At 48.0% G+C, this 17712-nt stretch overlaps 2 protein-coding genes across 4 annotated transcripts in view; one reads left to right on the forward strand and one right to left on the reverse strand.

The window, feature by feature from the left end:
* Nucleotides 1-13213, forward strand: part of LARP4B (La ribonucleoprotein 4B) — a 93759-nt gene extending 80546 nt beyond the window's left edge. For all 3 annotated transcript variants that reach the window (XM_058682047.1, XM_058682048.1, XM_058682046.1), the window contains exons 15-18: nt 4192-4356; nt 6732-6856; nt 6948-7056; nt 9576-13213. In XM_058682047.1, coding sequence (XP_058538030.1) covers nt 4192-4356; nt 6732-6856; nt 6948-7056; nt 9576-9848 — 672 coding nt within the window. In that variant the 3' untranslated portion in view covers nt 9849-13213. The remainder of the gene's footprint in view (nt 1-4191; nt 4357-6731; nt 6857-6947; nt 7057-9575) is intronic.
* On the reverse strand, nt 8208-9578 carry LOC131483688 (deoxyuridine 5'-triphosphate nucleotidohydrolase, mitochondrial-like). Its single transcript, XM_058682049.1, has one exon. The coding sequence runs from the start codon at nt 8981-8983 to the stop codon at nt 8597-8599; it is 387 nt and encodes a 128-aa protein (XP_058538032.1). The 5' UTR covers nt 8984-9578; the 3' UTR covers nt 8208-8596.
* Nucleotides 13214-17712: the final 4499 nt, after the last annotated feature.

Below are 17712 nucleotides of genomic sequence, written 5' to 3' on the forward strand. Positions count from 1 at the left end.
GTGTAGGCAAGCAGGGAAGGGGCAGACAGAGAGGGAGAGAGAGAATCCCAAGTGGGCTCTGCAGTCAGTGCGGAGCCCAGTGTGGGGCTTAATCTTACGAACTTGAGCTGAAACTGAGAGTTGGACACTTAACCGACTGATCGATTCAGGCAACACAAGTTTTCCTTTTCTTTTCTTCTCTTTCTTTTCTTTTCTTTCTTTCTTTCTCTTTCTTTCTTTCTTTCTTTCTTTCTTTCTTTCTTTCTTTCTTTCTTTCTCTCTCTCTCTCTCTCTCTCTCTCTCTCTCTCTCTTTTCTCTCTCTCTCCTTTCCTTTCCTTTCCTTTTTCCTTTCCTTTTTCCTTTCCTTTTTCCTTTCCTTTCCCCTTTCCTTTCCTTTCCCCTTTCCTTTCCTTTCCCCTTTCCTTTCCCCTTTCCGAGAGAGACAGCATGTACCTGTGATCAGGGAAGGGGAAGAAAGGGAGATAGAAAATATTAAGATGGAGCCCAACGCGGGGTTTGATCTCCTGACCGTGAGATCATGACCTGAGCCAAAATCAAAAGTCAGACATTCGGCCAACTGAGCCATCCAGGAGCCGTGGTGTATAGTTTTTCATAACATCACTGTGATGTTGGTTGGTATTTCTCCTTTCTCATTTGTGAATTTATTTTTTGGGGTCCTTTCTCTTTTTTTTTGATAACTCTGGGGGGGTTTATCCATTTTGTTAATTTTTTCAAAGAACCAGCTCCTTGTTTCATTGATCTGTTTTTTTTTTTAAGCTTCTATATCATTTATTTCTGCTCTAATCTTTATTATTTTCCTCCTCCTGCAGGCTTGAGGCTTTGTATGTTCTTTTTCTAGCTCTCTTAGGTGTCAGGTTAGATGTTTATTAGAGATTTTGCTTGCTTCTTGATGTAGCCCTGTATCGCTACATACTTAACTGTTTTAAACCACTTTTGCTGCATCCCAAAGGTTTTGGACCGTTGTTTTCATTTTCATTTATGTGTGTGTGTGTGTGTTTAATTTCTTTGATTTCCTGGTAAACCCATGCATTCTTTAGTAGCATGTTCTTTAACCTCCATGTATTTGAGAGCTTTCTAATTTTTTTCTTGTGGTTGACTTCCTAGTTTCATAGTGTGGTCTGAAAATATGCATGGTATTTGTATTTGTTGTTTTTGTTGAATCCTGATTTGTGACCCAGTATGTAATGTATTTTGGAGAATGTCCTGTGTGCACTTAAAAAGAATGTGTATTCTGCTTTACGATGGAATGTTGTCAATGTGTCTATTAAGTCCATTTGGTGAGTAGGTCATTTAAGGCTACTGTTTCCTGGTTGGTTTTCTGCTTAGATGATTTGTCCGTTGCTGTAGGTTGGGTGTTAAAGTCTCCTATTATTACTATATTATTATCGATTAGTCCCTTTTTGTTTGTTATTAATTGATTTAGCTCTTCTTGTTGGAGAGACCCCTTTATTATGATACAGTGCCCTTCTTCATGTCTTGTTAGTCTTTGGTTTAAGATGTAGTTTGTCTGATACAAGCTTGGCTACGCTGGCTTTCTTTTGACGTCCATTAGCATGATAGATGGTTCTCCATCTCCTCACCTTTTTTTTTTTTTTTTTTTTAATGTTTTTAACGTTTTTATTTATTTTTGAGAGACAGAGACAGAGCACGAGCAGGAGAGGGAGACACAGAACCCGAAACAGGCTCCAGGCTCCAAGCTGTCAGCACAGAGCCCAACATGGGGCTCAAACTCAACAAATTGCAAGATCATGACCTGAGCCAAAGTCAGACGCTCAACCTACTGAACCACCCAGGCGCCCCTCCATCCCCTCACTTTCAATCTGCCAGGTGTCATTTCAGTCTGAAATGAGTCTGCTGCAGGCAGCATATAGATTTTTTTTTAATCCATTCTGATAATGTCTTTTGATTGGAGTGTTTATTCCATTTATATTCAAAGTAATTATCGATAGATATGTATTTAGTGCTGTCTTATTACTTGTTTCATTGTTTCTGGAGATTTTTCTGATCCTCTCTTGTCTTTGTCACTTTTGGTCTTTCCATTCAGAGTCCTCTTTATTTTATTTTATTTTTTTTTCAACATTTATTTTTGAGACAGAGAGAGAGCATGAACAGGGGACGGGCAGAGAGAGAGGGAGACACAGAATCTGAAACAGGCTCCAGGCTCTGAGCGGTCAGCACAGAGCCCGACGTGGGGCTCGAACTCACGGGCAGTGAGATCATGACCTGAGCCGAAGTCGGACACTTAACCGACCGAGCCACCCAGGCGCCCCAGAGTCCTCTTTAATATTTCTTGCAGAGCTGGTTTAGTGGTCACGAACTCCTTTTGATTTTGTTTGGGAAACTCTTGCTATCTCTCCTTTTATTCTGAATGATAGCCTTGCTGGGTAGAGAATTCTTGGCTGCAGATTGTTCTCATTCAGAATATATCCTTTCTGGCCTGCCAAGTTTCTGTTGAGAAATCTCCAACTAGCCTTTTGTGTTTTCCCTTGTAAGCTAGGGACATCTTTTGTCTTGCTGCCTTTAAGATTTTTTTCTTTATCTCTGTATCTTGCAAATTTAACTACAATATGTCTTGGTGTTGGCCTGCTTTTGTTGATTTTTAGGGGAGTTCTCTGTGCTTCCTGGATATGGACATCTGGTTCCTTTCCCAGATTAGGGAAGTTTTCAGCTGTTTCTTCCTCAAATAAATTTTCTGCCCCTTTTCTCTCTTCTTTGGGGACTCTTATAATGTGAATGTTTTTATGTTTGATGGAGTCACTGAGTCCCCTAAATCTATTTTGTTCATCTTCATGATTTTCCATTATTTAGTCTTCTTTGTCACTAATTCGTTCCTTTGTTTATTCCAGCCTTGTGTTCATTGCATCAAGCCTGTTTCCTATCTCAGTTTTTACATTCTTTGTCTCCAATTGATTCTTTTTTAACTCTTTTATCTCTGTGGTAAGGGTCTCCCTGATACCTTTTTTTATCAAGCCCAGTGAGTATCCTTATGATTGTTGCTTTGAATTCTCCATCAGGTAGGTATGTTACTCAGATCTGTTTTGCTTACATCTCTGGCCGTGGCCTTATCTTGTTTTGTCATTTGGGATGAATACCTGTGAGAGAGGGTGGGATTTTTATCAGTGTGGGTCCCTTTTCACTCTTTAACTTGCTGTCTCTTGAGTTCTACCAGATTTTGTCTAGATTCTGTCTCTATAGGGAGTAATCTTTCTGTTGCTGTAAGTTGCTGGGCAGTGTTGACCCTTTCCAGCTATGTGAGCCCATGAAAGCATTGCTTCCAGTCAGAGTAGCCCATATTTACCCAAAGACGCTTACCTCCCACCTGAACTCCTATCCCCGTTCTCCTCCCTGTCTTCTTCAGCCAAGGGACTGGACACCCACAGAATGACTTCTAGCCTGTTAAAGCAAGTTGCTTTGATAATTTTTCAATAAAAATACATCATTGCCTTTCTCCCGGGGTCTTGGGTTTATAAATTATATTATTCTGAGTTTATTTTCTTGAAGTCAAAGAATCTGATAAAAATCTGTCATCAAATACCATGTTTTTCCGTAGTGATTATAAAATATAAAGTGAGTAAATCAAGTTTTCAGATAACTGAAGCCCCTTCTGCCTTGTTAAACCATTTTCAATGGAAATCTGTGTAAAATTCTTACATAAGTTTCAGAGAGTTCAAAGTGACATTTTTTGGTTTATTTCTTTCACTATCTTGTTTATAATTTAGAGGATAGGCTCTCCTGTAATAACCCAGACCTTGTTTGGAAAGGACTAAGGTCAGGGGCTATACTCAGGCTATTGTGATATTCGATCGGTGGGGTCAAGTTGTTTCACAGTGCTCTCTCTTGTCTGTCACCGTCTCCATGCTTTCCTCAGCTGCATGCTTGTGTCCACCTGGTCGGCTGACTGTGGGCCAGGAAGTGGACAGTCTGGGAATCTCAGAGAAGTGGCTGTACGGCCAATGACAGCCTCAGGAGGGTCGAGCTTCACAGCTGTGCTCCTGATGGTTGCTGCTGCCTAACAAATGATCTTTGACTAGGTGACGAAGTGTTGTGATGGTTGGATGACCTGTGTTGTTTTCAGGCAGAGGGGGAAATCAGAAGGCTAGGGAACAGATTGTTTGCCTTACTTTTCTGCTGTGTGTCTTCATATCTTACAGTCTGAGCTTCTGCAGCATGACAGTGTTTTTCTCTTTCAGAGGAGTCAAACTCAGTCTCCAACGCCACCAAAGCCCCCGTCCCCGAGCTTTGAATTAGGACTGTCCAACTTCCCTCCGCTGCCAGGAGCGGCAGGCCACCTGAAGACTGAGGACCTGTTTGAAAACAGGCTGTCTAGCTTCTTAATTGGATCATCAAAAGAAAGGGTAAGATCCGTATTGCTGATGTTTGCTTAGTGCTGAGTTTCAGTCCAGTGCTTCTCCAGGTTCTTCACACAGGCAGGTGTGTGCATGTGGAAGAGGTTCAGAGAGGGTAAGTGATTTGTGGAGGCCATGTGGATTTGGAGTAGTCGGGTCAGAGTTGAACGTACGACTAGACCCTCTCAGTGTATTCCCTCGCTGCCTGCCAAGGTCAGAGGTGGAAACTGTCGTGTGCCACACAGACTCGCTCTCTCGCTGCAGACTCAGATTGCACTTTTATTGTTATTATTCAGGACCTGACTTTATTTTACAAGTCCACAAAATAAAACAAAAACCTGAATTATAACAGAAGTGATATAGTTTTTAGTAATCGACATCACTAAGGAGAAGCCGAGAATGATTTTACTGTAATTCCGGTGGCTTTGGCCAGCTCCACGGGCTACCACACCAGTTGCCCTCACTCTTCGGTGCTGTTTGCAGGCCCAAGAATGAGGGGAGCTACCGAAGTCAGAGAGTGTTAGTTTGCAGTGCTCCTTCTGGGTTCTTCGATTGTTAATGAGGTTTGGAGGGTCTGTGCTGGGAGTGATGTGTGGTGCCTGGGTGAGCGCTTAGCCGGGTCGAGGCAGGAACAGCTGTCAAGTTGCCATGGTAGCATTTGTCCTCTTGCGAGTTGTCTGCCTGGCTCTCCACCAGTCTCGTTGTGTCTTTTTCCAATGGAAATCTCCCCACCTACTGCCTCAGATGGAAGGCCTCTGGATTGGGGCAGGCACCGCCTTGCAGCCACGTCCAGACTGTGGACACTTGCAGGGCCACCACAGAGTCCCTCAGTTACCAGGCCAGGGCTCAGGGCAGGACTTATAGAGCCCCATGTTCAGTCCTTGTCCTGTTGCTGCATGATAACTGTTCCTATTTTTTCCCCCCTGAATGTTTATATTATTTATATATATGTATTTTAAATGTTTATTTTATTTTTGAGAAAGAGAGAGACCATGTGGGCAAGGGGCAGAGAGACAGAGATGGGATCCGATATGGGCTTTGCACTGACAGCAGCCAGCCCAATGAGGGGCTTGATCCCATGAACTGTGAGATCATGACCTAAGCTGAAATGAAGAGTTGGATGTGGAACTGATTGAGCCACCCAGGCACCCCTGTATCATTTATTTTTTGAAGAAAGAATGGCTACTTGTAAAATGTCTTGGCCGGGTGCCACACCCAGGTGGAGCCCCTGCAGCGTCCCTCTCTGTGCCCTGGTGCCTATGTGTGAGAGCAGTGGGGACTCCGGCAGGGGCCGCAGCACTGCCCTGCTCACCTTGCCCCCCTCACATGCTCTCAGTTCAGTCCACTGCTGAACCTTTTTTTTTTTTTTTTTCCCAACGTTTTTTATTTATTTTTGGGACAGAGAGAGACAGAGCATGAACGGGGGAGGGTCAGAGAGAGAGGGAGACACAGAATCGGAAACAGGCTCCAGGCTCCGAGCCATCGGCCCAGAGCCTGACGCGGGGCTCGAACTCACGGACCGCGAGATCGTGACCTGGCTGAAGTCGGACGCTTAACCGACTGCGCCACCCAGGCGCCCCTTCCACTGCTGAACCTTTAATCTGCTATGAAAATAGAATCATAAGAAAACGTTATATTTGCGCTTAATCTCACTTCCAATTACGTACTCGTCACACAGTGGGAGGGATACCGTGCATTTGTGAAGTGTCGCTGTGTGTGGTCACTGGCTGGAGTAAGAGCATCTAGCGTTATTCATGTCTTTGCCCCATGATTGTGCACAAATTAATGTAATTGTTCCAAACCTTGGTTTCCTCGCCTGTTCAATTGGGAATTCACACACCTTCCAGGGGACGGTTTGTGCATTCAAGCGGGAAGTGTGCCCACGCCCACCTCTCACCACAAGGCCCTCAGGCTTCTATCTGTACTAAAGTGTTGATTTTCTTGGTTTTAGTTACAAAAATGAGCCATGTGGGAATTAGGTGGGAACTCGAGTGTTCATCATGTGCCAGGCTGTGCTAGGCACTGGCGTGTCAGGAATAGGATGCCTCTGATATTTATTCCTTGGAGAAAAGGAGCTTGTGGAGAAGTAGAAGCCCAAGGGTGGCCCATGTCACAGGAGTGAAGAGGTGTTTGTGGCCAGAGCGGGGGCTCCCTGGAGGACAGGGCTTTGCTTCTTTGGCTGCTGGATGGCGGTGTCTTCCAGCCGCTCCACTGTGTGGAGGCTGTATGTTCAGCTCAGGTGGAATGACCCTGGGTCCTGGGGAGGAAGGCAGCAAGCCTTCTTGTCATTCAGACCAGGAACTGTTACTGGTATTTTAAGGTCATTCTGAGAGATCTGTGAGGGCTTCTTCACCCAATTTAAACTGTCATCCCTTGGTTTTCAGGGCCTGAATGCAGATGCAAGCACGAACACGCTCCCCGCAGTGAGCCCCAGAGAGCCCTTAGCGCCAGCTGCCTGCACCCTGTCTGCAGCCTATGGGCGCTCCCCCTCCCCCTCCCACCTGCCTGAGTAAGTACCACCTGCCGCCAGGCCTCCATGCCGTCAGATGCCCTTGCCTGTCGTGTGTGGGAGATTCACACCGTGGGTGGCGTTTTTGCAGGGATCCCAAGGTGGTGGAGAAGCAGAGGGAGACCTCGAATGTGGACAGACTTCCTTCTGCCCTCACTACAACAGCGAGTAAATCGGTGCAAGTGAATGGCGCTGCCACGGTACGTTGATGTGGGGAGAAGATGGTTCCTTTCCTGCATCTTGTCTGTCTTATCCAGCTTATCTGCCGTGAAGTCTGATTTGTGCTTTCTGTACCAAATACCTTGTGTATTGGCTACTAACTTTCAACAAAGTGTCCTGCTTCTTTCTCATTGCCACTGTCCCGGGACCTTTCTGTTTCTCTGTTGGTTGAGCGAGGTTGTCTGCAAGTCTCTGGACCGTTGCCCCGCCTTCTCTGCGGATTCTGCTCACTCAGACCGCTGCTGTCACAGCAGACACCAAGCAGAAGCACGGCCACCCCTGCCCCTACCCCTACCCCCACCCAGGGCAGCTCTGTCCTGGCCATGGGCCCCTGCAGCTCCTCTCCCTGCTGCTTTGCCCTTGGTGCGCTCGCCCTGTTTGTTCTCATCTGTGTTGTCCTCAGTGTGATCTTGGGTGAACTTCTGCCATTGACGTTTGGGAGTTAAATCCTTAGGTCTACAGGGTTGAATCTTTAAAGAAAAAATTTTTACAGATTGTAATTATTTTTAAGTTAGTAAATGGCTTATGGACGTGAAATAGTTTTAAGTTTCTTTTCTACTATTTAGCCTTCAAAAGCTGAAAAATTAACTTTTTTTAAAAAGTTTTTTTTTTTTTAACTTTATTTATTTTGAGAGATAAGAGAGTGAGCTGGGGGAGGGGCAGAGAGGAGGAGAGCGAATCCCAGGCGGGCCCCACGTTCCTGATGCGGGGCTCAATCCCATGACCCTGGGCTCACGACCTGAGCCAAAAGAGCCAAAATCAGGAGTCTGACGCTCAACTGACTGAGGCACCCAGACTCCCCTTTCTAGAAAGGTTTTGTTTTTTTTTCTTTTTTTCTTTTTTTTTTTTTTTTTGTAATTTACAAAGCAATTTAATAAGTTGAGAGGCAGCATTTAGTGAATTAAATAATACAGGGAGTTTTGGATCTGTAATTGATATACATTCTATTAAAAAAAGGAAACACTTTGTATTAGGTCACCACACTGATTTATACAACATTCAAATATATAAAAACATGAAGAAGTAAGTTCCTTTGTGACCCCAACTGAGGTATCTTTTCTTTAATCCTGAAACAATCAGTTTTAGAAGCTGACACCAGTAAGTTTACAGAAGTACAAAACACCAAAACAGCTTAAGCAGAGACACTTTATTTTTAAGAAAAGTATGTTTTCTCATTTTCTATTCTTGGCATAAATTTTAATTCTTCCCAGTAGAACCCAAACCTCCTGAACCCCTTTCAGTGTCATCCAAAACCTGAACTTCCTCTATTTTTGGATAAAAAATCCGTTCACAAATGAGCAGTGCAATTCGATCACCTTTTCTCAAACTTTGCCAAAATTAAAAAAAAAAATTTTTTTAACGTTTATTCATTTTTGAGAGACAGAGACAGAGCATGAGCGGGGAAGGGGCAGAGAGAGGGAGACGCAGAATCCAAAACAGGCTCCAGGCTCTGAGCTGTCAGCACAGAGCCCAATGCGGGGCTCAAACTCACGGACCACGAGATCATGACCTGAACCAAAGTCAGACGCTCAACCGACTGAGCCACCCAGGCGCCCCTTCTTTGCCAAAATTTAGTACAACACCCACATTTCCTCTATAATCTTCACCTATGATGCCAGCTCCTACATCTATGAGGTGTTTTGCAGCCAAGCCACAACAGGGAGCTCCTCTTCCATAGCACCCAGAAGGAAGAGCTATCTGAATGTCCATTTTCACAAGGGTTTTTTCCATAGGTGGTACTGTGTGATCATAGGCATTGTACAGGTCGTAGCCCATGGCCCGCACGGACCGCTTGCTCGGGGCGGTGGCGGGCTCCGAGAGCCAGACAAAGCAGAGCCGCATGGCGTCCTCCGCAGGCCGAGCCCACTTGCTGGGGGAGATGGTGGGTGTCGCTTCAGAGCAGGGCATGGCAGAGCAGAACGAGAGAAAAGACAGCCGCCAAGGGAACACGCGGACGCCTCTAGAAAGTTTTTAACTCTGTCTTCACCTTTCCTGAATCCAAATCCACACCACCAGCCTCTGGTAGTTTGAAATGGGCACAGACATTATTTGACGTTCCTTGGTGAGTGATGGGCTGCATCACTTACAGGTGTTCCAGGAAGCCCGTGCCATGCGCAGTGCTGTGCTTGGAAGGAAACGTGGGCAGAGAAAGCAGGTGCTGCTCCTGCCTGTTTCCAGGGGCACCGTTTCTCACACCCCCTTGGAGGCTTCCGTATGGCGAGAGAGTGTGCAGAGGCCAGTACTGTGTGTCTGAGCACCTTTTCTGGTTTTACCCATTTTTACAGGATGTTTCTAGAGTGTCTCGGAGGGAACCCTGTGTTGCGGGAAAATAGAAGTTGTTGATGTTTATGAACCTTTACCGATGACGGTACTTTTGAATGTGGAATTTGGCTACTGCTGAAAACTTTGTTCACTTTTACCTGAAGTAGACCTCGTTTGCACATGTTGGGAGACGTCATTTTTTGCGCCTAATCCCAGCGTTGTTGTGTCTGTTTCCCAGGAATTGCGAAAACCCAGCTATGCGGAAATTTGTCAGAGGACGAGTAGAGAGCCTCCGTCTTCCCCGTTGCAGCCCCCGAAAGAACAAAAGCCAAATGCTGTTGGTTGTGGGAAGGAAGAAAAGAAGCTCACCGAGAGAGAGCCCTGTGCCCCCAAGTCCAACCCGGGACCACCCAAAGACCAGAGGAGGCCGCCAGGCCGCCGGCCCTCGCCCCCAGCAGCCGGGAAGCGTCCACACAGAGAACAGAGCACCCCTCCCAAGTCCCCTCAGTGAGCGCCGAGGTCTGGGAGGGCTGTGAGGAACTGAGGTCGCCACAACTCAGCACTGTCCCACTCGGGGCCGAGAGTGAGCCGCTGGTTAGGAGCTTGCAGCGTAGACGGGCCGCTGAGGTGCCTGCAAGTGGTGTTTCTTCCGTGAGTCGGATTTTCCCCCCTCTTGAAAAAAAAATCTATTTTTCAGGATTTAATTAATATAAACCTTATTTTAGGTTGGTGCTTAACTGGAGGTGATGCATAAGTCTGATTTTTTTCAGGATAGTAAATGCATTTATCCTAACAAATTGATATTTTTATTAAGCCTCCATGTGGCTATGAATGCAAGCTCTATATATAGTGAGTTTTTCTAAATTAAGCGGAACTATGCTACTTCATTTTTTAAAATAACTGGTTAGCAAGTGCATATCTCTGAGATGTCCAGACCGACGGGTGGGCTGCAGACGGCTGGGATCGAGGTTGGAGGCAACACAGTCAGTGTGGCCTGGAGAAGGGGTGGGGTCAGGTGGTGCCCTCGCTGGCATGGGAGTTGTACTTCATTCAGAATCTTAGCAAGTGACGCTAGCAGTTGTTTGGGGTTTTTTGTTTTTTTTTTCTGTTTTGGCTTTTTTTTTTTTTTTTTAAGTATAGCCTGTTTTTGACCTACTGGGCAAGATGCACCCAAGAGAGCCCTGAAACCGTGAGTTTTTATGTGCTGCAAGCAAGTAACCAGCCTCTCAATCCAGACTCCGTGGCTGTTGTGTAAGATAGAGTCAAAGCACATTGTGAATAGAACCTACATGAAAACGTAAACCCGGTTGCCCACCGACGCGTCACCGCGAAATTGTACCCTGATGTTGTCTTGCTCCTGCGAGCTGGCCCGGAGGGCTCGGGAGCCACCATGGCTCTTGCCGTGGCTCCCGCGGCTCCCCCGCATTAGCTCCGTGGGAGCCTCCCCGTACCTCCGTGTCGGCACACAGTGGAAGTGTTACTTAAGTCGTGAGAGAGGTGTGTGTGGTGCCCGTGGCGGTGAGGCCAACAGTTCCCTCCGAGACGAGGGTCTCACTGACTCCCTTCCGGAAGTGCTGCACTCTGAAGAACACGCATGCACTAGCGCTAGCAGTGGATAATAAAGTTCAATATAAATTATTTTGTTTTAAAATGCCTAAATTCTTTCTTTAAGTATTCTAAGCAGCAGACATTAAAATATTTCCTGCTAAATGTAACCATACAGTTTATTCCACAAAATGTTATTTAACAAGACTGAGGTGTTTTTTTTTTTAAAATTATTTCCATCCAATATTTAAAGACTTGAATTTTATTTAAACTTGAAAATGACTTTGCCTTAACTTTTGTAGAAGACAGCTTAGAGTTGGCGGAGACCGGCCCCTGGGTGGGCGCGAGTGGGCTCCAGAGCCGCTCTGTCACGTGGGGCCGCCGCCGCCGGGGTTTCTGAGTGAGCGCTCCGTAGTGTGGGAGCTGGGCTGGCAGCGGTGTCTGTGATGTACCCTGAAGATCTGCAACAGTTGACCTTTCTCAGATTGTTGAGAAATCCTGTAAATGCAAATAGTCGATACTGTATTAAATATGTGCACTTGGGAGTGTGTGCTTTGCTTGTACAGTTGTAAATAATCAGAACATATTAAAAAGGTACCCTAAAGAGAAAAATCTGATAAAAATTATTGATATATTATAAATGTTGCTATTGAGCTGGATGTAGATAAAACTAAATGTTGTGGTTTGAATATTATTTTAATTTGTTGAGGTGTTTTTCTTTTCCTCTTATGCTGGTGTGTTGGACTGATTCTCCTCTTTGCTGCTGCAGAAGGGAAACGGAAAGTCCTGTTAAAGCCTTCCGATGTCTTCATGCTCTTCTTAAAAGTCTGTAAATATGTACTAATCATAGCTAATGTGAAAGCATAATGTAGGAAGCAGAAACTGGCAGGATCTTCAGGAGAACGTAAAAGATAATCTACTTAAAATCATAAATAGCTACGCGCGATTCGCCCTGCCAGAGGAAAACACGCCCTGGTGAGCTTGACCGTGTCCTTCAGAGAAGCTGCCAGTACTCAGATTTTACTTAGAAAAAACAGTGCTAGTATGTTGCAGATGCCTGTAAAAGGAACATGGGGATTCGTTTTTTTGTAGTTGAGGGATTGTGGACTTAAAAAATCAGGAAGAATTGACCTCGGACACCCCAGCTAATGAGTACTGTGAGAAGAGTTGGAAAGGCGAGCCACAGGAGGTCCACACTGAGCGGTCTTTGCTGGAGGAGGGAGCGGATGCCGTCAGCCTTCATCATCCCCGAGCCGCAGACCTGTGGAGCTGAGACACTGGTTTTCAGGAGTGCCGTGTCCTTCCCCCGGCCGGGGGTTGTGTGTGCTAGAGCCAGCTGTATCCATCTACTGCACACGGGACGGAGGTGGTCACTCGTGACAGCAACGGGGCACGGCTAGCCAGTGTGGCGGCCGTCCCACTGCACCCATGCCTGCACCGTACTGCAGCTCTTGTCCTCGTGGCCAGAGTCTGTCGCATCCAGATTTGCAACCTCGCTCTAGTGTTATTTTTATAGCACTCTTTAATTAAGCAAAGATGATATGCCAAATAGCTATATTATGTCCAAAAAAGCCCATCTTTCTGAGATCCTTGTGAGATCTTACACTCACAGAAAAGGAGGGGAGCCCACACAAGGGGAGGCTGGGACGCAGCACGGGGGGCGGCCACTCTGGCGCAAGCAGCCAGCAGTCTGAGGCTTTTGTCCATTTTTAGAAACGTCACTCTTTCCTCAGCAGTACCTCAGGGTGTAGAGTCAGATACGGCAATCACAAATGACGTTTTAACTTGTAAAATTGTGTGAGGATACTTCTAATTTGGAAATAGAGGGATGAGAATCTGGCCCCATTTCACCAGACATGAATTTCAAGTAGAGTAGTTGCTTTTTAAGAGTTGGTGTCCTGATGTTCCTGGTCTGGCCCTCCTGTCCCCGCATCACTGATTGTCACTAGCGGGTGGCAGGAAATGTTTCCTGTTGCTGGATTAGCCAGGAGCACAAGGTTTACATTTAAACACTGGCTCCGTTTGTTCCGAGGGCAGCGGGTGAGGAAGGTGCACGTCTGTGCCTGCCGCCTGCGAGCTGCAGTCGTGCTCTCGTGCACTTGGTGGCCTGTCACCCGGAGCGCAGCAGACAATCCAAGTCAGGAGCAGAGCGGGATGTAATACGGAAGCTTTCTTGAGGGCTTTTGTTTTTGTTCTACTTTTCATTAAGACTGGAATCAAGCTTACATGTAAACTATTGGTAATTTAAGTTTCCTCTTGTGTCATTCAGTGTAAAACTGTCTAATTTGAAAAATGTAGGTTATGAAAAATAAAGATTTAGGCACTGTTCAATTTTTCTTTTGATTTTTTTTTTAATTAAAAATTTCTTCAAGAATACATCTTTTTAAGAAATACTTTTTGTGTCTTCCCATTAGTGTATATATAGAGAATGAAACATGGTTGGTTGCTTCCAACTTGTGTTTGGGTCATCATGGTGCCTCGCACACTGAGCGTCTGCAGCGTGAGGGTGCCCCCAGATGCAGTGGTTTAAGGCACTTGGGGGAGTATTAAACCCAAGATTTGCCACAAAGGTAAATACCCTATGTCGGGATCTTTTGTTTCTTGTTAAATGGCCTGTCTCCCCTGAGGTGTTCCCATAGAGTTGCTTGATGATGGGTCCTTGTGGTTCTCAAATCAGATGTGAGCCTCAGAAACAAAGTAATTGACTTATCCCTAAATACCGGTGATGCCAGCGCTGCTCAAGGCTGAATGGACGAACGTGTTAGTATATTACCGAGTTGATGCACACAGGTCTACTTAGATGTTAATGGACTGATTTTCCTCGTCTGTGAACTGCCTGTTCATATCCTTTTCCCATTTTTCTGCGGCGTTACCTTTTTCTTACTGACGTGGTGTTCTCGATCTGTTTTGGCTATTAATTCTTTGTCTGTTATGTATGTTACAAATTTTTCCCCTCAATCTCTACCAGTTGTCTTAACTTTTTTAGAGTATGTTTTATCTTACAGTTTTTAATTATCATGTAGTAAAATTTATCAATCTTCTCCTTTACAGTTCTAGCGTCTTGGTCTTGTTTATGAAGTATTTCCCTACTCTGCAGGCGTAAGGATAATCTGTGTGCGTGTGCGCGTGTGCATGTGTGCGTGTGCGTGTGCCCAATCTGTTTGGAATTGCTGGCCTGTGTGTGTGTGTATGGTCTGGGGTAAGAACCTAATTCTGCTTTCGCCATACGGAGAGTATCTTTTCTCCGTGTCACTTGTTATCCTCCATGATGTGTGATGCCGGTCTTGTTATTTAGAGAAGCCCTGCAGGTGCATGCGTGTTGTCTAGGCACTCTGTCCTTCACTGTCTATAGTTCTGTTTCTTTGCTAACACCATAGGGTTTCGTTCAGCCATCATTCGGCATTGCTAGGAATTGCTTTCATGGAACTCCTTGCAGCAGTGATTGTGCTCCACGAAGGCAGAAAGTGAGCCCATCCTGACCACCTCTGTACCCTCTGTTCTTAGTACACTGTCTGCAACATAATAGATGCTCAATAAATGTTAAATTGACAAAATATTTATTGAGTATGTATTCTTTGTGCACAGCACTGGCCTAGAAAACTTGGAAGAAATAGGGCAATGAGTTGCTTTGCTGTTTCCATATAGCCCCCCAAAACCCAATGGTTTGAAATGACAATCACACATCAGGATTGGCTGATGCAGGTTCCTCCCAGCGTCTCTGCCGACCCTCGGCCATACTTGCTCGCGGATGTGTGGGGGGTACACAGACCTCGTCACCACGTGCTGCTCACCTGGACCAGCAGGCCAGCCGAGGCCTGTGCTTTCATGGCTGTGGGAGGGTGCAAGAGCTGGGCCCCAGCATTTAAGCCCTCCTTCCCCAAGAAGTTGAAGTTGTTGCATTGTGTTCCTTGGTACATCCACATCTCTTACTAACATTAAAGTCCTGTGTTGTCCTGAATCGTGGAGTAAAAGTGACGGGTGAAGAAGTGCCACCAGCAGATGGCCACAGGTTGTGGGGCCTGACGAGCTGTGAGCCCTGTTGTTGCCTAGTGGCCTGTCGTGGTCTTACACCGGGCTCTCTGGGGCCCCTCCCTCTGACACACTGTTCTGGCCCACCATGCAGAGGCAGAGAGGAAACGGAAAACAGAACAACCGGCCTCCCCCCTCAGGTTCTGCGTGTTTGCGGAACCGGAGGCTGTGGGGCGTGGCTAGTGCGTTGGGTGTTCGCCAGGTGGGCCTGGCCCCTGTGCCCCCACAGTCCTGCTCTGAGCTGAAGGGGGCCGGGGAGTCACAAGGAAAGGGCGGTCACTTGGGCCCTCAGGGTTCGGGGTGGTGGTACCAGGAGAGGCCGCCTGCTAGCTGACCGAGGGAGGAAAGGCTTTCCATAGCAGGGGCTGGCAATTGTGTGTCCAGGAGATGGGGAGATGCAGCCATCAGGGGGTGTCCCTGGCATGGCAAGGGCCCCCAATGCCTGGATTCCTCCTAAACCAGATTTTCTCTGAGCCACGGTGGCCACCTTGCCTAGCTGAAACTCATGACTCGTCATTGCAATGACCCCGTCAGTACAGAGGCTCCGCACGCAGTGTGCGAGGACCCTCCAGAACATTGAGAAGCAAAGCGGGTGCCCCCCGGGGGCGGCCATTCGTCTCGCAGAGCACTGGCCCTTCCGCCCCAGCCACAGGACGTAGGACGCGTGCCCAGTTACGCACACAGCGCCAGCAGCGTCGGGGCTTCTGAAGAGGCCCAGCTGTGTGGCCCAGATTGCTGGGTCTCAGGCTCCCAGACAATTGGGAGCCACCAGAAGGATAAAGAGCCTGTCCTGGGCAATGACGCAATGACGCTGCCTGCAGCAGCAATGACGCTGGAGAAGGGCCTCCCCCGTAGCCTGCCACGCATCTCTCACAAAAAGACTGGAGTCGCCACGTCCAAGTGTAGGAATGGAAGTGAGAGGCAGCACCAGGCGGGGCGTCAGCGCCAAACGTGGCCAAGGTTTCAGGGCAGCAGTGCTGTCCATGGTCCACAGCGCTAGAGTAGCACCTTTTGTTAGTGACTGCAGGTCTGCTCCCTGCAGCCACAACGAGGGCAGGAACGTGGGGGGTTAGGTCTGGCCCTCAGGGCTGGTGGCACCTGCCCACACTGTGGCTCTGAGGGACCCTGGGTGGCCTCCTGGCAAAGGCGGCATCCCAGCCCCTGGCCGCTAGACTGGAGACCAGGCTGCCGCAGGAGTGCCCCGTGCCGCTGAAAACCACACCAGGAGTCTCATCCTGGGACAAGGTTCTGATAGCTTGGGCCTAATTTGCAAAGTCAAATGAAGATTTCTTCCTACTGACTCTCCTGCCATGAACTTGGGGTTCAGGGTGGGGGGTGGTAAGGACGCAGAGGGTCGTTGTCGAGAATTCATGGTCAAAAGGTGCTTGTGGGTGATGGGCAGTCAGGTCACGAGGGAAAAGCAGGCAGACACGCAAGAAGCCCCAGGACCGGTGCCCAAGTCAGGTGGGCACGACTGTAGGTCAGTAACGCTGCACCTGTCCTTCCTCCTGCTTGGCTTTGATTTGCTCTTCTCTTCCCGCTCCTTAGGATTGAAGGTGGTTGATTTATAGTCCCTTCTGAGGCAGGTGCTCCCTGCTGTAAACGTCCCTGTGAGCTGAGTCCCAGCTCTTTGTACTTTTACATTCTTTGACCAGGTGAGTATGTACAAGTGTGTCCTTTCGCTCCAGGTGGTGGGACAGTTTCCCATTGTCTCTGTGTCACCGGCTCCTGGTCTGGTTCCATTGTGGTCAGAGAACACCGTACGACATGGGCGACCTGGCGGCGGTCTGCCGCGGGACCGTCCTCGGGGCCTGGAGGAGAGCACAGGGAGGCGCCCTCGGATCCTCCCCAGCTGTAGGGGTGCACCTGTCTGCACACCTGCTCCCGGGGGCTCGCGCCTTCCAGCTCCGGTGGCGCTCGGTCGGGGTACTTTGGGCACCTGTGTTTGGGGCACTTCAGGATTGCTGTGTCTTCTCGTGGGATCTGTCCTGTGACCATTCAGTAATCTCCCTCTTGGTTCCCAGGCTCTGACATTTTACTTTATTGGACGTTGGTGTACCGTTCCTGCTTTTCGTTTCCCATAATGCCGGTGAGGTGCACCTTTATCTCGGCTCACAGCTGCCAGTCCCGGCTGTGACCTGGTGCACGCAGACCATTCACACACAAAAGAATCTGTGCACTGGGGCTGTGTGCTTTCCGTGAGCTCCTCTGTTCCTTTTCTCCTTGCCTTCCAGGGCTTCTAACCTGCTGGCTGCTTAAGGTCCAGGTCACAGGCCGTTTCAAGGACATCAGTGCCTCCGTGGCCGCAGGTATGTTGGCCAGAGTGGTCTCTTCCGGAGTCTCTTCTCACAGGTAACCAGCAGGTTAATCGGTGCCCCTGGTCTGTTCGGCTTAGTGGATTTTCATGGTGCCCGCCTCATACCGTGATGACGAAGACGCGGCGAGCACTTGAAGTGGTACCGCCAGCGCCTGAGCCCCGGACCCAGCCAGTGGCGGCCAGGTTCCCTGGCACGTCGTCCCTCTGCTACCAGCAGGTGCGGGCGGCCTGATCCCACGTTCCGGGTCCCGGGATGTCCCTGTTGGCTGGAACCAAGCATGGCGCGTGGAGCCGCAGCCACCGTGTTCAGTTCAGGGGTCCCGTGTGCTGGGTGCCGGTGAGTGAGGAGCCACGGCCTGGTGGATGGTTTTGGGAGAAGACGTGAGGTGGAGCCAGCTGCCCTTGGGAACTGTCGGGGGGACGGGTCCGAGATAGGGGCAGGGTCGGGAGAACACAAGACAGCCCAGAGATTGCATGGACCTGG

This window comes from Neofelis nebulosa, chromosome 8, assembly GCF_028018385.1.
Source record: "Neofelis nebulosa isolate mNeoNeb1 chromosome 8, mNeoNeb1.pri, whole genome shotgun sequence".
Taxonomy (NCBI): domain Eukaryota; kingdom Metazoa; phylum Chordata; class Mammalia; order Carnivora; family Felidae; genus Neofelis; species Neofelis nebulosa.